Source organism: Anolis sagrei, chromosome 2, assembly GCF_037176765.1.
Source record: "Anolis sagrei isolate rAnoSag1 chromosome 2, rAnoSag1.mat, whole genome shotgun sequence".
NCBI lineage: Eukaryota > Metazoa > Chordata > Lepidosauria > Squamata > Dactyloidae > Anolis > Anolis sagrei.
The window spans coordinates 229,446,187-229,460,695 of NC_090022.1; the positions used below are offsets into that span (position 1 = coordinate 229,446,187).

Consider the following 14,509-nt stretch of genomic DNA (forward strand, 5'->3'; position numbering starts at 1 on the left):
CTGTCTCTGTGCTTTGCTATTCTGTATTCCGGCCCAGTTGTCCTGAAACGTATTTCAGCCATCTGATCTAACTGGATTCGTCTCCTCCTGCCCATTGAATTGTGACCCAGGCTTTTCAAAACGAGAAAAAATTGTGTGTCTTTAATAAGTACTATAATTTTGGAATCTATATATCGCAATATTAATATAGATATCAATATTGATAGATTTAAGTTAAATAATTAAAGTGTTGCAGCGTGAAATGCTGCTATTTTATCATTTACTGAGAGATTCCAGTCTTCTCTACCTCAGTTCTTTCTACCCCAACCATGGTTGCTTTCTCTATCCACATTTCTCTTGTGTGAGAGTATAACTTCCTTGGGGATATTACCAACAACAGTTATCCCTGAAGATCTGAAATAATGGGGAAATGGATTTAAACGGCTTTTTTTGAAACACTATTTTAGAAAAACAGGAGACTACTGTTTTATTTTAGCAGCTGGAATTTTAACGAACCCTCCTTGTCAACACATAACAAAGCAATACAGCAAAGTGGTCATTTGCTGTATACATACAATGAAAAATTGATTTATCTACAATAAAACAAAAAGGGACATGACAGCAGTTTAATAAATATGCCAGTGACTGTATATACAGGCTATGCTGGATTAATGTCTTGCAGTTATGTTATGCAGTTATGAAATAGCTCTGCTGCAATTATAAATACTCTACATAGAATCCTGTTGTTATAGGGTTAGTGCTTAGAAGGAGAGTGGATGAAAAGTATGAATTTTTAATTGAAATCTGGCTTCATTTAGATCAAGTCCCTTACATTTACTGATTCTGATTAAATGGTTTTGTGAGTTGTCCTTCCACAAAGACAGAAGAATTTGTTCATTTCAAATACTACAAGTGGAATGGATAATACAAAGGATATGGAACATAACACAGTGCACTGAAGTTTGTAAAAAATATGTGTCCTCACTTTACTTCTTCCATTTTTCCATGAGCAAAAAACCGAAAATCTTATCATAACCCATAGAATACAGTTAAACATTATTATAACTCATAGCATACAGTAAAATATTGATAACAGCTTAAGAACAAGCCAGAATTGAGAAGACAACTTTAAACAATGTCATCTCTCAGCCTGTTTAAAACTACAGTTTATTGTGCTTTTCTGACCTCTTTGTACCCATGCGAAGAGACATAGGGCCCACTGACAATGGTATTGTGATTGTGCATATCCTGCCTTATTATGCCACCATTCGATGGCATGGAAGTGAATCAGGGAATTCGCATACACATCTGTTCAGGAAATATCTCAAGTTCAAATGCAAAATTTGACTTAAACATGACTTGACAGAGATTTGGTTCCCCGCTGGCCACTGTACGACCCATCCTGCATTGTATGTAGTTTTGATCCTCAACCCATGTGAGAATTCAGATCAGAAGACACTGCACTACGACCAAAGTTTCTCGGATGTGCTGCCATAAAATTGAGGAGATGGCATACTTATGATCAGACATATCACACAATTCTGGAGCCAACCTTGAAATGAGGAAATGCTCTAAAAGACCCTTGACAGCTGCAGAAGACTTTAAATATGTTCTCAGTTCACATTCCTCATTCATTCTTAACTATGTTAAGTCATTTGTTCCAAGGTATACAGAATTCTCTTATTATAGGAAACAGGACATCATTTTTTAAAAATTCAAGCAGTCTTAAACAAGAAAAATGGTAAATAACAATAAGAATCATCACTATGAGAACTTCTTTTTAAAAAATCAACTATCTACAACTCTTTACAGCAACTCTTCTAAAGTACCATGTACACTGATTGCACCATGCAGATAAGTGATAGCACTATATAACACGATTTTTGTTCCTGGGTTATAAATGTTATTTTCTAATTGGTTTTATCATAAAAAATATGGAAAAAATTATTAAACTGCAAAAACTTTGGTTTTGCGGGACATCTGCAGCACATTTTGCTATAGTTTTTCAATGAATATCTCCTAGAGTCTTAAACAATCCAACATAGTTTGTGGCAGCCACAAAAATGAAGTTTCTGGAGTATAACAACTACTTTAAAAGTAAATGCAACACAATTAAACAAGAAATAACTTTTTCAAATTTTGTTACATAGTGTAATAAGTATTTAAACTGTAACTTCATGAACAGAATATAAAGAAAATATATTTTATTAAAGTCTAAGAAGAATATACCATATATACTTGAATATAAGCAGAGTTTTTCAGCCCTATTTTTGGGGTGCCTGCCTGCTTTCTGAGACCAGAAGGTGCCCTACTATGATTGTGCTTTTGCTGCATGAAGGGGGTTAGACTAGATAGCCTTTAGAACTCCCTTCCAAATCTATTATTATTTTTATTAATATTAATATTAAGACTGGATGGCCATCTGTTGGGGGTGCTTTATTGTGCTTTCCCTGCATGAAGGCAGAATGAAGGGGCTTGGACTAGATGGCCTTTAGAGCTCCCTTCCAACTCTATTATTATTATTGTTATTATTATTATTAAGGCTGAATGGCCATCTGTTGGGGGTGCTTTGATTGTGCTTTCCCTGCATGAAGGCAGAATGAAGGGGGTTGGACTAGATGGCTCTTTAGAGGCCCCTTCTCACTCTAGGATTCTATGAAAGGAGTCTTAGAACCACGAACTGAACATGAGACAATAGTGTGATGCTGCAGCTGAAAAGGCCAGTGCCATTCTAGGCTGCATCAATAGAAACCTGCAAGAAGGCAAAAGGGAACTGATATGACATTTTACTTCGGATTGTTTTTTAATTGCTTTTAATGATAATTATTAAATGCAACTGTTTATTTTAACTTATTGTACCATGTTTAGTACTGCCTTTTGTTTAAATTTTTTATAGTCTTTTGTTTATATAGGCATTGAATGTTTACCTGTTACTATGTTGGAAGCCAGCCTGAGTCCCCATTATTATAAAGTTACTGTTGATACCATATTGTTTTTGTTGACCCCCCCCCCCCCCGTTTTCCACTTACATGGCTTGTTTACTGTTTTACTTTGAAATATGGCAAATATTCAAAATCATTTAACCTACTGATGTCTCAATTAATATAATTTTAAAAATAATGTATCTATTTTTATTTTGAAATTTACCAGTAGCAGCTGCATTTCCCACCCTAGGCTTATACTCGAGTCAATACGTTTTCCCAGATTTTTGTGATAAAATTAGGTGCCTCGGCTTATATTCGGGTCGGCTTATACTCGAGTATATACGGTATGTATGATCAATATTAACAGTATTACAACTCACTCCCATGGAAATGTACTTGAACTGAAAAAGTACTCATTTTAAAACTACTATCAAGCTCAAATACAAGATCCCACCATGCCAATATTGTTTTCTCCCTAAAGATTTAATTTTGCAATCCTACAGGTACATTGAGAAATCTGCCTTAAATCTAGTTAAATCAAACTTCATCCCATTTTAGGACTTGGAAAGAAAGGTGTAACTCTCAACTTCCCATGCTTACTTTTGTTCAAAGTCTAACAAAAGTGCTTTCTGGGAATCCTTTAACCGTCACAACCTTGATATTTGTATTGTTCTTAATGAATTACTTTCTATACTGTGGCTCTGAGGCTATTTCTTGTTTGTTTTTAAACACTAAATTCACTACTTTCTTATTCTTATGGCAGTAATAAGTTAGAAGGCTTTCCATACTGACCCTGCAGATTTATAGTTGATCTTTATAGTTAATATCCATAAAGCCAGAAGTTTAAGTATCTCAACATTAATAAATAGTGGATAATTATTTGCAAGTTTATTTCTAAACTAGCTTGGGTACCCAGCGATGCCCGGGTTATTTGAAACGGTCATGATTTGTGTTCAGATGTAGGGTAATATCAGTTTGGTCATATTTTACACTATTTCTTAGGGGGGGAAACTCAGTCTTTGCTTTTTTTAATGAAAGTTTCCATTAGAAAATGCATAAGGATGTGGATGAACTACAATTCCCAAAAATCTTGGGTAAGCCTCATGAAATCCCACCGGTATTCACAGTTGGCCATGTTCGGTCTGTGTGCCAAATGTGGTCCAGATCAGTCATCTTCTGGGTTCAGAGTTCTCTGAAAACAGGTGAACTATAACTCTCAGATTTCAAGGTTAATCTCTCCCAAAGTCCACCAGTATTCAAAGTTGGCCATATTGGGTCTATGTGCCAATTGTGCTCTAGAGCCATCATCTACTGGGGTCAGAGTGTTCTTATATTGCAGGTGAGCTATACATGCCAGTCCCTACAACTTGTATAAATCATGGTGAATTCTCCCCAAACCACTCTCTCCAGATGTTCAGTTGCTGTCTGCAATAGGAAAGGGTTAAGGGAGAAGCAGTGGGCAGGGTCATGCAAATACCACACCAATGAAGAGAGAATGGAATCCTAGGATGAGGCTCGCTGTAACCTGCAATGCCCTTGGAGAGCGGGCTTTGGTGGCTCTTCAGCATTGTGGGTTAAAGCAGTTTGTGGAGGTGGGAAGCTGTCTGTGTAAGTGGACACTCCTACCACATACACACATACAGATTTTTCACTTTTATTATGTGTAAAGATAGACTGATGTATAGATAGATAGATGCTTCCAGTTTATTTGTATAAACATTCTATGTGATTTACAGAGCAAGCAGCTTATCTAAAGGTTCTAATGCCTTATTTATTGTGTCAAATAGAATGCTGCTCACTAAATTATCTCAGAAAGTCACTGGCTTTATCACAATGACATTTAGCTACAGTGCCTTTGGTTCTCCAGAAGCCAAGGCATTTTTCATTTAAGAATCCATTCAAATACAACTTCCAGGAATTCATGTGAAATGAACTAGATAACAGCAGAAATAACAATATATTGTATATAAGAAAGTGAATATAGGACCCTTTTTCCTTATCTGAATTTATATGATTTTTTTATTGTTTTACATAGATCTATGCTTGTGTTTCAGCCATTCATGTTTTCTGAATCCTAGTAATGTAAGAAAACAACTTCCTTGTTGGTTTCTTTTTTAAAACCCTCAATTTTCTGATAAATTTGATCTTTTCAGGGTAGTGGGAATTTTTTACACCACACATTTTAACTTATATGTAGAAATTATAATTATATACATTACACTTGGGAGACAGAATGAGAAAGTATTACCTTTTGATTATCTCATATCCCTCAACCATTTTAAATATTATCAATTATGGTATTTTTGAACAGGGCACTCAGACTGGAAATAGAACTAACCAGATGCTTCTATTCAAACTGTTCAAAACGAACAGTTCGTTTCAGATGATGATGGAGTGAGTACTGCTTGACATACATATTGTGAGGGCCAAATAAATATTATTTTGGTCCCCGTGTACTTTAATATCTACATAACACGATTGATTCGGGTCACATGGAGATGTGGAGGGAAAGGCATCATCATGAAATTAGCACATAGCTTTCTTTTTCACCCAGCAGCTATCATGGTGCTAAAGAAGGATGGGTATATGGTGATGAAAGGGATGAGTGCCAAAAAACTGAAGAATAACACAACCAAAATTGATATTTTGTGGATATACCATTTGCCTCTTGTCCCAAATGAACCTACTGCAGCTACTTCCTGATCAATTTTCCCTAAAAACAGCCACCATCTTGGCAGCACACACTGACTTCTAACAATTCAACTGCTGTCTGGAATAAAGAAAGTCAACATGGATAGAGGAAGCCTGCCCTCAGTAATCCATACTATTCTAATCTCCAGATTAGATTAATGTATAGCATTTGGAATACTACTAGACAACTTCCAGCCTTCAAAAGGAAAGGAACCTTAATAAACCTTTTCCTTCATATACTGTATGTGTATACCTGTACAGTAGGTTTTTCAATAGAAGCCCTTCTTCAAATGCTGTCAACTTCCAGGATATAATGAATGGTTAAATTGGAAAACATTTACTTGGCGGAGACCTGCTAACTGTTGAATGTTCAACAACCAAGCTCATCTTAAACATACGATGTTTTGTTTTCAATGACTATGTATATTTGCCTGTACTTTTGTACTTGACATGGCGGTATTGAATGGTAGTATAAAACCCTTTTAAATAAATAAAAGCTAACTTTCCTAAAACTAACACTTGGCAGCCTCATTACTCCAGCACTCTGAATTTACCATCTCACTTAAAAGATGGCAATTTGCATACTTCTATTAATAAAATAATGGTCTCACTCAAATTTTAATCCCAACTATTACACCCACTGAAATGAATGGTATTTATTGGTCAGCATTTATATCAATTCTGTGTATTTCAGTGGGTCTATTTTTGTTTGAACTAACAAAGGTTTTCCCAGTGTGAACAATTTCCACAATCTCTAAGAGTCACCAAATTGATGAACTACACAAATCTGGAAAAAAAAGCCCCTGAAAGAGTCCAAATTCTGTAACATGCCAAAACAGAAGACTGACTTTGATGAAAACTATTCTGAAGACTGTCTCTGATGAAAACCTGTGACTATGGAATACACACACAGTTCTACAGTATGCTTATCAGTGCTGTATATGCTAACAGTAGACAGCATCTGCAAATGTTTGCTTAGGTACACTTTTAGAAAGCTTTGGGGGAACCAAATAATTTTCCAAATACACATTTCAAAAACACTTGATATCTTTATAATGTCTTACTTGTATGCTGGAATTAGCAGTTCTAGAAATGAGCATGTTTTGAAATAGCCAACTACTTTACAGCATCAGAATGATTTATGCACCTGGAAACTGATGCCCTTTCAGTCCCAAAGTATGTGTAGGTGCCATCAAATTGCCTGTTGACTTATAGCAACCCCATGGATTGCATACATTTTGGGGTTTTTTTGCAAGGAATAATCAGGAGTTGTTTTGCCAGTTCCTTTCTTTGAAATGTAGCCTACAGAACCTAGTATTAGTTGGTACTCTCCTATCCAGGGCTGACTTTGCTTAGCTTCTAAGATCAGATGGGATCTGCTGCCCTTAAAAGTATTTAAACTTTCAGTCCCCGTACTTCAAGAAAATTCTTATGGAGATCCTACTAGCTGCTCTAAAGGTTGGCTCAAAATTTAGTATTTGGAATTACAGATAAATGTCACTACAACCCCAAGAAAATCATATTTTGAAAGAATTAATTTTCTCGATAGTATATAGTTTCTATGGGTTTTTCAACTCACCGGGGAATGCTTCCTACTTGCCAATGGTGAGTGGAGTTCTCAAGAGCCACCCACTTCGAAAGTGGCCTAAACATCCTAACTGCTACATGGACTCGATGACTACGCCTCATGTCCACATTTGTTCATTTACAAATGTCTGACGAAGCTGCAAATGAATGGCAACCCACAGCTTAATCTCTGCTCATACAGTAATCAATTCTAGAGCCTGTCACAGACACAACTGCATCCTGCCAAGTTACCAGGGCAACCATTTCATGTCATAAGGATGCAGTTCTTTTAAGCTTAGTCAGGAAGCAGATCATTCTCTTCATCTGAGATAGCATTACTGAATTCAATGAAATGATCCTGGAATTATATTTCATTAAAATATATTGGATGAAGGGCTACTTCATCCCATAAAATCGCTGCATACTTTTAATTATTTTATCATACAAAGCTTTCACTTTATTTACTTGAAAGAATACAACTTCTGACAATAATATAAACAGGGATAAAAAGTAAAATCATAATACACGGTGTAGAACTTCTACACTAAAGTCATTTTCTTTTATAAATTTTGCAGTACATAAAGCTAAATCAGTAGAGGTGTGTGGAAAGAGCTGCCTTCTGTTTGTGCAATTTTGTATCCTATTCAATTCAGTGTATACGGATAAAAATGTCCATGTTCTTCACTGTACAAAATATTTGGTGCAAGTGTATTTTGCAGTTTTATACATAGCTGGCCTTAAAAAAACCCAATCTTCTGAAAATTTTGCTGCTCAATGCCAGGTAATTAAATAGAGAAACAGTCTTGATCCAGGACATTAAAAAAGGAATGAGGAATCGCACAAGGGGAGAAAGTAAAGGTGGAACTGGAAACCTATTTGTTTGTCCCCTGGCATGATTGCTCACCAGTCATGGGCCCGGTAACCATTTCAGCCATTTAATTCGTGTATTCGTACCATTTGTTTCATTTGGATGGCTCGAAACAGTACTCCCCAGTGCAAAAATACCAGTGAAACGACAGGAAAGTGGGAACAGTAAACATTTGGTTGCCTGATTTTCGGTGTTTGGCTGCAGGCCCGGGCAGGCGCACACTCTTTGGGCCTGCAAGCCGCACACATACTCTCCTTGGAAAGAGAGTGCGGGTGTGGCATGAAGGCCCAGAAAACACCCACGCCGGCTAGTGTCTAAAACTGAGAAGAGGAGCATGGGAAGCCCACCCATTGCCGTCAATGGGACAAAATTACTCGGGTTTTTTGGACCTGGGATGAAAAACTCCTTTGGAAAGGCGCGCGTTTTTGGGAGAGGTGAACAGAATGAAACGAACAGAAATGGATAGTGATTCTATACAAATGTACAATATTATAGCTCACTGTCTTCCTCCCCTGGGCACAAGAAAGGCAGTGAGTAGTCGGGCAATTGTGGGGGGAAAGGGACACTTGGCCCTTCCTTTCTTTCTCCACTTGCCTGATTGCTTACTGCCTTTCTCGTTACCCAGGCATCCAATTTCTTCATGCTCTTCTTTTCTTCTCCCCTTCACCCTACCTGCTGCCTCTGTTGCTGCCCTATGCCATTTTTCATATGGATTTGCAAGCCTTGCCATTCATTCATAGTATCCAAATCTGCAAAATTTGCAGTGTATATTAAAATGGCATAGGGTAATGCAGATGTGGCAGCAAATTAATCAAGGATAATCAAAGTTGCAAAAGTAAAACTCATGAAAGAGGGGAGGGGGATACATCTGTATTTTTGTTTTATAGAAAGCACAGAATGACACTGTTCCCAAAATATCCAGAAATGTCATTTCGTGTTGACACTACAAATGATATTCAAGGAATACAGCCCTAGGTGTCTCAAAATCCCTACAAATGCCATTAAATATCAGTGTTCGCTTACCTTTTTTCTGATGCCATTTTTACTTTATTCATGCTGGAAAAGGTTGTTCGTCATATCAACTTGAAAGGATTAGTTCCTCATATCAACATCTCACAATATCTGGAGGTGAGGAAATAAAAAAGGATGTCTGAGTGCAAATATTTTTCTACAGAGTTTTTATGAGCTCAATTAAATATTCTTCTTTTAGGAGATCTTATTGGAATACCATACATACCCATACTCCAAGACTAATGTAATATTGGTGGAAGACCTAGGTCTCTGCTTAATGGAATGTGAGGTGTGTGCTTAGTTGCATACAATGTAAGTAATCACACATCTGACAAGATTTTTAAAAGCCTGTTTAGGATAAAATGGTGTACATATAATCAAATCAGAATCAGTGTGTTATGCTTGGAAAGACAGAATGAAGCTGGCAGTAAAATACAGTGCTATAAAAAGTAAAGAAACAAGTAATGTGACGTGTCTGCCCTTATGGCAGCATAAAAAGTTTTGGGGCACTTTAGTTTGTCATTAGAATGGTAAAAAAAATTGCAACTCCATAAAAATTGTTAAGAAAAAAGTCTCATCATGACCAATTTTCTTTTCTCACATCAAGTTTCATAACAGCAATCACTCTAGAAAATGTCATATGAAAGATTTTCTGATCAGCTCTTGCAGAACCTTTGTATTAATGTAATGCAATCAAAACAAATTATCAAAAGTTCAATATATAACAGTGTCTTGACTGTATCAGCTTATCTTCATCAAATGCTTTGCCAAATTCTAGTGTATGTTTTCAACCAAACCAATCATTTTTATTATTTGGATTTTGTTTTTGTCTAATGGACACTAGTGTCTTCAAAAACTTTGTTAGATAAACATATGAGGTTTATTTTTGCAAGAACAGTATGCTTCTCTTATATAATCACCACTGTGATTTCATCCATCAAAATATTTACTTACAGAGCTGTCTCTGGAATCCCTTTATTTTGAAAATGATTTTATAACAGAGATAAAGTGGCACTTAGCTGTATATACCATCATTGAAACCATCACCTAATAGACATGACAAATACATTTTCCATAGGTGATATCCAACTTTTTGAATTTGGTAACCAACAGAAAACACTTTAAATATCAGAGTTTGGGGAATCATTATTAATTAGTTATTGGCCTCTTTTAAGGCTTTAAGCCACTGGAAAAATGTAATTTTCATTCAACTTCAAAAAATTTTTTAGATTCCTTATGTTAATAACCCTAGAAAGTATATGCTTACAGATGCAATTCACTTAAATGCTTTGTTGCAATGAAATAACCATCTCTGAAGGCAAAATACAGTTTCCATCCCTGGCATCTGTAGCTGATGGAGATAAATTAAGTGACCTCTTGACAGTCACTGGTAACTACTGGACTGGATGAGTCACTGGTCTGACTCAAGGGCAAGTTCAACTATTCTGATGGTTAACAACTTGGATCCACTTATAATCCCTTTGAAAGGTTTCCTACTTGGGACATTCTCTATACTGTATTTCTACTTGATGTTGTGAAGACTGTTCAAGTTCTAATATGGGAGATAACTTATAACTTTCAAACAATGCTGCATATTGTCATTTTTTCCATCACAGCCCACAAAGGTATTTACTGATGGGTCAAATGCTATCACTAAAGTAGTATCACATATTCCCAAATAAAGGGAGTTTAATATTGTCATGTGACATAGTTTTCTTTTGCTACATAGAGAAATAACAGGTCCAAATGTTTGAAGTGCATTGTCACCCTGAGTCAAAGATCACATTCTTAAGATGTTTTTCTCCACTCTTCAAATCTGGACACATGTTCAGCAGTAACTAATAAATACTTGTTCTATTATAGCCCCAATGGACAAGAATTTTCAAATTTCTACATTTTCTATGCAGGAAAATACCATATCTCCACTATATTTCTTGGTTTTGTTTCTTTGCTTAACTGTATAACTTTCGCCTATCAGAAAAACAATGAAACCTTGATTTATCAAGCTTTCCTACCCCCCACCCCCAAAAAATTCATCATGCAATTGCCCCATCTCACTAATAGAACATGAGCTGGAGATCATCTTTAACTTGGTATCCTGATATATATCCCCCCATCTTTGTTTAGCATTTTTATCTCTACAAAAAATCATTAAAGAGGAAGAAAAATAATAGAAGCATTTTTATTGTGACACAACTGTATAACCTTCTTGCACCACTCCATCAGAATTTACATTTGATTATGGCAACAAATATATGATCAGGTAGATAGTAATGCAATTTCTTTATATCAAAATTTCTCTTCCATCTGAAAGGGATTTACTATTTTTATTTTTTCCACTACCATATTCTTCTCTAACACAGAATTTAAAGCATACTTTTACCAAATACCTTTACCAGGTATCAGCACTGATAGATTTACCAGTCCCTTTGTAGCTTAATCCTGTTATATCAATGGCATGAGAGATGATCCCAGATAGCCTTTGACAATAGATCCTAGATACCTTTATCCCACAGTGTTATTGTAATGCTTAAAAACTCAATGCCAAGTCAGCAAGACCCAGTGTAAAGCCTTCCCGTCAGACAATGTCCTTAGTTCTCATACTGCATGAGAACTCATGAAATCAGAGGCCTTTCAACTACATGGCCACAGTGAAACATTTGAACAGAACAACCAGATGGAAGATACAGCAAAGCACTTCCTACAAAGCCACTATATCAAAAGTCAGAAGACTCACCACTCTGGTAGTATAAAGGCCATCAGAAATCCACATGAACACCATCCCAATGAAACATGACTATTTCTTCCAGCCTTACAAGAGTGTAGGGAACTGAAACATGGTTCTCTATTTCTAGAAACAGATGTGGGGGGAAAGATAACTCAAGTGCAATCTGCACTAATGATACATTTGAAAACTGCAGCTATTTTCCTGGAAAACCTTACTCAGAAGCAAATACTATCTTGGACAAACACTCTCATACTAGGGTGAAGCAAAAGTAGCTGTTTTATTATGACCAAATGAAGTATAGTAAGACTCATGCAACGCAGTTCAACAAGGCTGGAAAATGTATTTTGTCTAAACCATTTTGCATAAACTGGAATATTTAAATTCCACTCTTCACTCTTTAGAATTTGGAAAAACAACCCCACAACAACAAATGAACAAAATTGTGTGTTGCAAAGTTATGTCTTCCTGTTTGTTGGACCAAGGGCTGGGTTTAGACAAGCGCAGTTCAGACGGATTTGGACAGTTGTCAAAGGGGGTGCTTTGGAATTTGGGTACATTTCAAGGAGAAATCAAGATGGAAGGTGAGATGACGTTTTCACTTTTTCATCCTTGCTAGTCAAAACCACTTTGCAGCAAGGAATATTAAACATGAGCCAGTAGTCAAAGATCCCCAGTCAAAACAAACCATCTATGAGAAAGGGAGAAAATAAAAATGGGATATTGCAAAACTCACTGTTGTCCCCTCCCTCACTTCAGTTCATGGTGTCCTTCTGCTGCATCAATTAGTCTTCCATTACTTAAAAGAAAGCACTGGATACAACTGCATTTGACAAAATTTCTGGTTTCTGTAATAATATTCACACTCATTTCAATGATTTCAAAAGTAATCATTAAAGAAATATTTTTTTGAAAATAGTAAATGGTTAATTGCCTTCCCTAACCCACTCAAACCACATTATTTTACTACCACAGTCATTAACAAATTAATGACAAAACTCTATTCATAACCAGGATGGAGTCAGGAGAATTGACTGTTCTCAGTTATCTCCCCCCCCCCCCCCACTATAGTTTTCAGCAGAGAAAAAATAGCACTACAATACCACATTCACCTTTAATAGGCTTTCAACGTTAGAGCACCCCGTCTTTTTCTAAACCACTTAGCAACAGTCCTTACTGGATAGCGAAAATCATTGCTCATATTACGGCAATTAATCATTCTTTTTCCCATGCCAGTCTGGATTAAGGGTACTTTGGAAGTGCACTTTAGTACTGTAGAAGTGTTTTCTTCCCTACAAACACTCAGACTTTCAGGTGACACATCTGATGCAAGTGATTTGCAGTGAGGATTGACATCTTGTTTTTGTCACTGATTTTAAGTGTGAAGACATCATTTGGGGGGGGGGGGGAATTAACCAAACTATATAGCAACAGGTCTTGTTCCTTCTAAATGTACATGGCAAAGCATTCTATCATTCATCAAAACTGTGTGAGTTTCCTGCTTTCCACAAGCAGACAAATACAGTGTAGCCTGCTTTTAGGATAAATGGTTGGACTGTGCACATTTCCCACATCCTCATCCCTCAACCCGGCCCAAGTTTCTCGTATGCCAGAATAGTTGTAACATGGATGAGCCACAGACAAATGCATAAGAATGTGAAATGCTTACACAACCACTCAAATGTTGGAGCCAAAAAAGGAGGGGGGGGGCTATCCTGGCTAAAGTGAATTCTCTGCCTGCATGGGTGCATCTCCATTGTAGAATTAATGAAGTCTGACAACACTTTAATTGCCATGGCTTCATGCTATGAAATTCTGGGAGCTGTAGTTTGACAAGGGAAAGGCAGAGAAAGCTAAAGGCCTTGTAAAACTACAGTTCCCAGCAGGTGACTCAACCTGTATTTTGTAATCAGGTCAGTTAAAAAAGATTGGCTTAACCCTGGATAGTTTTAAACACTAATTTTATTACAGCTATAGGAAGCCCCTCCAGAAACGCTTCTGGGTGGAAAGAATATAATATTTTAAATAAGCCTTTAAAAAAATAAACACCCATATGGACTGAGATTACTAACAATTCAGCTTGTTTAATAAACGGAAACATGCCAGCATTATCTGGATAATACATCATGGATTGGGGATACAATTACTAGGCTTATCTATTAGTAGGTTTCTTATCCACTCTTTATCTATTCTAGAAGAACACTTGTGAAAAATAAGACTTGCCAGACATTAAGAACACATGCAGGTCCTACAGGAGTTTTGGACTTCAACTCCAACAATTCCTAATATCGGGAAGCTGTCTGGGATTTCTGGGAGTTGCAGTACAAAACACCTGGAGGGCTGAAGTTTGGCCATACCTGCCTACAACATTCTTCTGCTTATGCTCCTCCAGTAAAGGATGATGCAAGCAGCCTCTATTACTGATGGCAAAATATATTAATCATGATTAGCAACTACTGATAGCCTAATTCTCCAGCAATCTTTTAAAAGTGACCCAAGCTTTTCTTAGAGTACCAACTTCCACAGGTTGACCACATACTCTTTTGTTTCTTCTGTCTCCCAACACTGAACAAATCATAGTATGAGAAGATAAAACAAGCTTCTTCCTAGGCATTTTCTCCTCCACGCACAACCTATATAATGCTATATTCATGTCTCTCCTTACTTCCCTTTTTTCTTAGATATAATCACAAACATTGCTATCCTTCTTCACAGGACACTGTTCCTGGGCCTTGGTTTGACTAT

General features: G+C 36.7%; 1 protein-coding gene across 7 annotated transcripts in view; it reads right to left on the bottom strand.

Moving 5' to 3' along the window:
- Window positions 1-14,509, bottom strand: part of AGTPBP1 (ATP/GTP binding carboxypeptidase 1) — a 76,364-nt gene that overhangs the window by 39,465 nt on the left and 22,390 nt on the right. For 6 of the 7 annotated variants that reach the window (XM_060762101.2, XM_067464447.1, XM_067464448.1 and 3 more), the window contains one exon: window positions 9,052-9,150. In XM_060762101.2, the coding sequence (XP_060618084.2) occupies window positions 9,052-9,083 (32 nt within the window). In that variant the 5' untranslated portion in view covers window positions 9,084-9,150. Of the gene's footprint in view, window positions 1-9,051; window positions 9,151-11,776; window positions 11,801-14,509 lie in introns of those variants that run through there. The other variant, XM_060762102.2, reaches the window with a different exon arrangement.